We start from the raw sequence: 4,165 nt of genomic DNA on the forward strand, positions 1-4,165 counted from the left end.
ACTTTAGCCTCTCCTCCTGCGAGTAGGCGAGGAGGGAGCGCTCGCGCGCGAGGTGTGCGGGCCGTTTGACTGACCCCACGGCGGGGGCGCAAGGGTGGTGCCCCCCATGCAGCTGAGAGCTGTCCGGCGTGCCGCTACTAGCCAACCAGGTCCAAGCAAGAGTCCGAGGGGCCCAACGAATAAACAAAGAGGGAGAGAGCGAGAGACGAGAGAACGGAGGAGCCAAATGCCAAAAAGCGCAAATAAACATACACAGGATCAGGAAGAAGAAAGAAAGAAAAAACAGACAACTCACACGTCACACCACGAGTGGCAGGGCGTAGCTGGTAGGAGATGGGGTGGGTGGGGGCGACCATGAAGACAAACTGGCAGAGGATACTCATAATGTGGGTAAACGAAAGTACCGTATTCGAAGGACGTGTGTATCGCGCGCCTTGCGGGGGGGGCGCGGAAAAGAGGAACCTCTTAGCGCCCTCGCAGGACACCGAAAAAAAGTCGCCGCAGCAGTCCACGACGAGCCAGCTTGCTGGCCGCGCCGCCGGCCACGCTTTCTACGAGACGGTTTCACCATTCTCTCTCACGCCCTTCTGACATCCTTCCTGCTCGCGACCGTCGCCCAGGGCATACCGAGCGGCGGCGACGGCGGCGGCGGCGGTGACAACACGGAGGATGATACGCCAGACTGCTTCGTGGTCGGTTGCAGCGTCTGCTCGAGCCCTCACTGCTGCGCCTCGTGCCAGTACGCCTACGTGCGCGTGGGATGCACGTGCGAGCCGTGCGGGGCGCACTGCTCCGCCTGCGACGACGCCGGCCCAGGACGGTGCGACGCCTGCGAGAGCGGGTACTTTCTCTCGGCAGCGGAGGAGGGCTGCCTCGCGTGCAGCCCTGGCTGCAGGGTCTGCCGCAACCAGACGGCGGCCGGCTGCGACGCGTGCCGGCTCCTCTACACGCGGCAGCCGAACGGCGGCTGCCGCTTCTCGTGGATGCAGCTCGTCGCCTCCCTCTCGGCGGCGGCCTCGACGGGCTGGCTGCTCTTGCGGCGTCGACCCTGGCGCCTCCGCCGCCGGCCACCACCCACGGTAGACGAGTTCCTCGGGAGCGTTGCGGCGGCTCAGAGCGCGGACGCCGCCATCTACCCCAGCGGGCGTTGGCGCGCGGCTGCTACGTGGTCGCGGCTTCCCTCGCGGAGCCCCTGACCTTTCTCGGAGCTGCTTCTCACAGGCGCGGCTACTACACGGTCGGCACGCGGCAGTGCGGTGTGGTCGAGTTTACGCTGCACTTTGAGCGCGGCGGAGAGGTGCACGGGAGCGGGAGGGACGGCGTGGGCGCCTACCAGCTCCGCGGCCGCGCCTCGGCGAACTGGCGCCTCGCCCTGGCCATCGGAATCCGTTTCTCGGAGCCTGCTCGGAGCCTTCCTGCAGGCGAGCCGGGCAAGGTCGGCGGCGAGGCATTGCTCACGAGAGTCCTCCGCGAGGCTGCTCGGGACCTCGCTGCAGGCGAGCGGCCGCGTCGCCCTAACCAAGCGGTACGAGGGCGGCTCGCTCACCGCGGCAGGGCGCGTCTCGGAGGAGCGGCTCACCGCTAGACGGACAGCAGCAAACCGCTCGCCCATTCGACCGCCCTTGTTTCGGTAGGAGAACCACGGCCACGCTGTCGAGTACCGCGGGGAGGCACCGAGCGGCGCGCCGGAAGGGGGGCGGGTGTCTCCGCGGTGGGCTGAGGGGTCGGTGGACGTTTTGCTGTAGGCTGCGCGGCGGGTGGGCGGGCGGCCGTTCCGTAGATGCGGAGTACTGGCCCCTGCATTCCGACTCCCGCTCGCGAAGACACGCACTCGACTGTCTTGCAGGTGCTCACGCGATGCCTTGCGTTCTCCGCATGATGCCCTTGACTGCCTGTGCATGCATACACCAGGCAGCCCTCCCTCAGCGGCGGCGTGCGCGGAGAGTGGTCGATCCGGCATGCGCTCGGCGATTTCGACGGCACCTGGCACTTGTGGCCCGTCGTGCTGCCCTCGCCCGCCCCGGGCGACGAGGAGGGCGACGCCGCGGATGAGGCGAATGAGTGCTGCGTCTGCTTCGACCGGCGCATCAACACGCGGCTGCAGCCGTGCGGCCACGTGGCGCTGTGCCACGCGTGCGCGGCCCGGCTGGCTAGCAGTCGCTGCCCGCTGTGCCGTGCCCAGATTGTGGACGTTTTGCGCGTGTGATTTTGTGTGTCTGGTGTGACTCTCACGGCGCATTATGCACCCGGACCTTGCTGAGAGTGTGTCTGGCGGGGCCTCCGGGGCGATCGGGAAATGATTGAAATAGTCCTTGCATGAGTCCTTGACGTCATCCCCGAACTGCGAACAGATAGACTGGCTCTCCGAGCAGCCTGCCGGCGCGCTTCAGAACGCTCGACACCAACCCGGGGCTGCTCCGCGCCATGTGCATGGCGTTCGAGTGAACGCCGTGCGGGGTGCCCGTGCCTTTTGGTGTACACCAAAAGGGACTTAAAGAAAACAGACAACCAGCGGGGTTTCTTCTTTCTGGAGCATGAGCGGCGTCTTGCATAGTGTGTGTACAGTGTGACAGCGAAAGGGATGCAAATTGCTCTGGTGCATTAGGAAACGTTTTTCTTCTTTCTGGCGGCATGAGCGCCGCGAGCCCAACTCTGTTGCCCGACCTAGCGGTGGGCGACCTGGGCTCGCTGCGCGCCCTCCTCTCCGGGTGGGGGACGCGCGGCACGTCGCTCACGGCCCAGCTTGACGCGCGGCTCGACACCGAGAATCAGGACACGCTGCTCACCTGGGCCGCTCGTCACGGGCAGGCCGAGGCGGTGCGGCTGCTGCTCAAGGGCGGCGCGAGCGTCGGGGTGACGAACGGCCGCGACGCGTCCGCGCTGTTCCTCGCGTGCCGGCAGGCCCACCTCGAGATCGTCCGGCTGCTCCTCGAGGCCAGCGCGGCGGTCGGCCAAGCGACGAGCAACGGCTGCACGCCGCTGTTCATCGCGTGCCAGAACGGCCACCTCGAGATCGTCCGGTTGCTCCTCGAGGCTGGCGCGGCGGTCGGCCAAGCTGCGGATGGCGGCTTCACGCCGCTGCACATCGCGAGCCAGCAGGGCCACGTCGAGATCGTCCGGCTGCTCCTCGAGGCCAGCGCGGTGGTCAACCAAGCCAAGGAGGACGGCGCCACGCCGCTGTTCATGGCATGCCACAACAACCACCTCGACATCGCCCAGCTGCTTCTCGAGGCGGGCGCGGCGGTCAACCAAGCCGCAGCGGATGGCGCCACGCCGCTGTACATCGCGTGCCTGATGGGCCACGTCGAGATCGCCCGGCTGCTCCTCGAGGCTGGCGCAGCGGTCGGCCAAGCCCGCAACACCGGCGCCACGCCGCTGTTCATAGCGTGCTACCAGGGCCACCTCGAGGTTGCCAAGCTCCTCTCCTCCTACGGCGCCTCCCGCGCCGCTACGCCCCTTGGCACGCCCGAGGAGGTCACGAACTTCCAAGGCCACGCCGACCTCGCCGCCTGGCTGGTCGCCAGCCGCGGCTGGACGCCGCTCCAGCACCTCGAGGCGTGCCCCGAGACTAGCGGCTGAAGAAGCGTGAGTGCATTGTCCTCACGCTCACTGTCCCTCTTCCCGCAGGCGCTCACCGTCGACCGGGCGCGGGCGCTGCTGCGCGGCGGCGCGGACACTTCGGCCGGCGAGCCTTCTGCCCTCGAGCGGGCGCGCGTCCTCTGTTCGTGGGGCGAGTCGGATCCGACCGCTGCGGCCGTCGGCTCCACCGTCGCAATCCACTCTCTGGTCTCGCGGCCGTCGATGAACGGCAAGGTCGGCGTCGTCGTCTCCGCGAGCGCTTCGACGGGACGCTTCGGCGTGCGCGTGGCAGGCGAGGCCAAGGCCCTCGCACTGAGGCGCGCTATGGTCCCTCCCCCACTCGCCGGATCCTCGCTTTGGACACGCCCCACGCCTCTGCCCTTCCTCAGGCCGGCCAACCTGGAGCCAGCGGCCGCGGCGGTGGAGGTGGGCAGGCTCATCGTCAAGGCGGCGGAGTGGTCGCCGCAGTCGCACGAGCTCTTCCCGGAGGCGGCTCGCAAGTGGGCGGTCGCGGTGATGCGGCTGGGCTACCTGATCGCGTGGGACGAGGAGCGCTTCGACGGCGAGGGGGCGGCGCCGGGGCTGG

The 4,165-nt window shown here is 68.2% G+C and overlaps 2 protein-coding genes across 2 annotated transcripts; both read left to right on the forward strand.

Moving 5' to 3' along the window:
• Positions 1-354: 354 nt before the first annotated feature.
• Positions 355-2,445, forward strand: EMIHUDRAFT_251637 (hypothetical protein; the record flags this gene model as incomplete). Its single annotated transcript, XM_005791223.1, has 8 exons — positions 355-390; positions 481-561; positions 741-1,165; positions 1,222-1,435; positions 1,497-1,559; positions 1,635-1,711; positions 1,912-2,133; positions 2,391-2,445. 8 exons carry the CDS (start codon positions 355-357, stop codon positions 2,443-2,445), a joined length of 1,173 nt encoding a protein of 390 aa, XP_005791280.1.
• Positions 2,446-2,581: 136 nt separating this feature from the next.
• Positions 2,582-4,092, forward strand: EMIHUDRAFT_251638 (hypothetical protein; the record flags this gene model as incomplete). Its single annotated transcript, XM_005791224.1, has 2 exons — positions 2,582-2,596; positions 3,628-4,092. Coding segments are annotated over 2 exons (480 nt in total), but the record flags the coding sequence as incomplete, so codon positions are not given.
• Between the last annotated feature and the right edge of the window lie 73 nt (positions 4,093-4,165).

This window comes from Emiliania huxleyi (assembly GCF_000372725.1).
Source record: "Emiliania huxleyi CCMP1516 unplaced genomic scaffold EMIHUscaffold_1144, whole genome shotgun sequence".
NCBI classification, from domain to species: domain Eukaryota; phylum Haptophyta; order Isochrysidales; family Noelaerhabdaceae; genus Emiliania; species Emiliania huxleyi.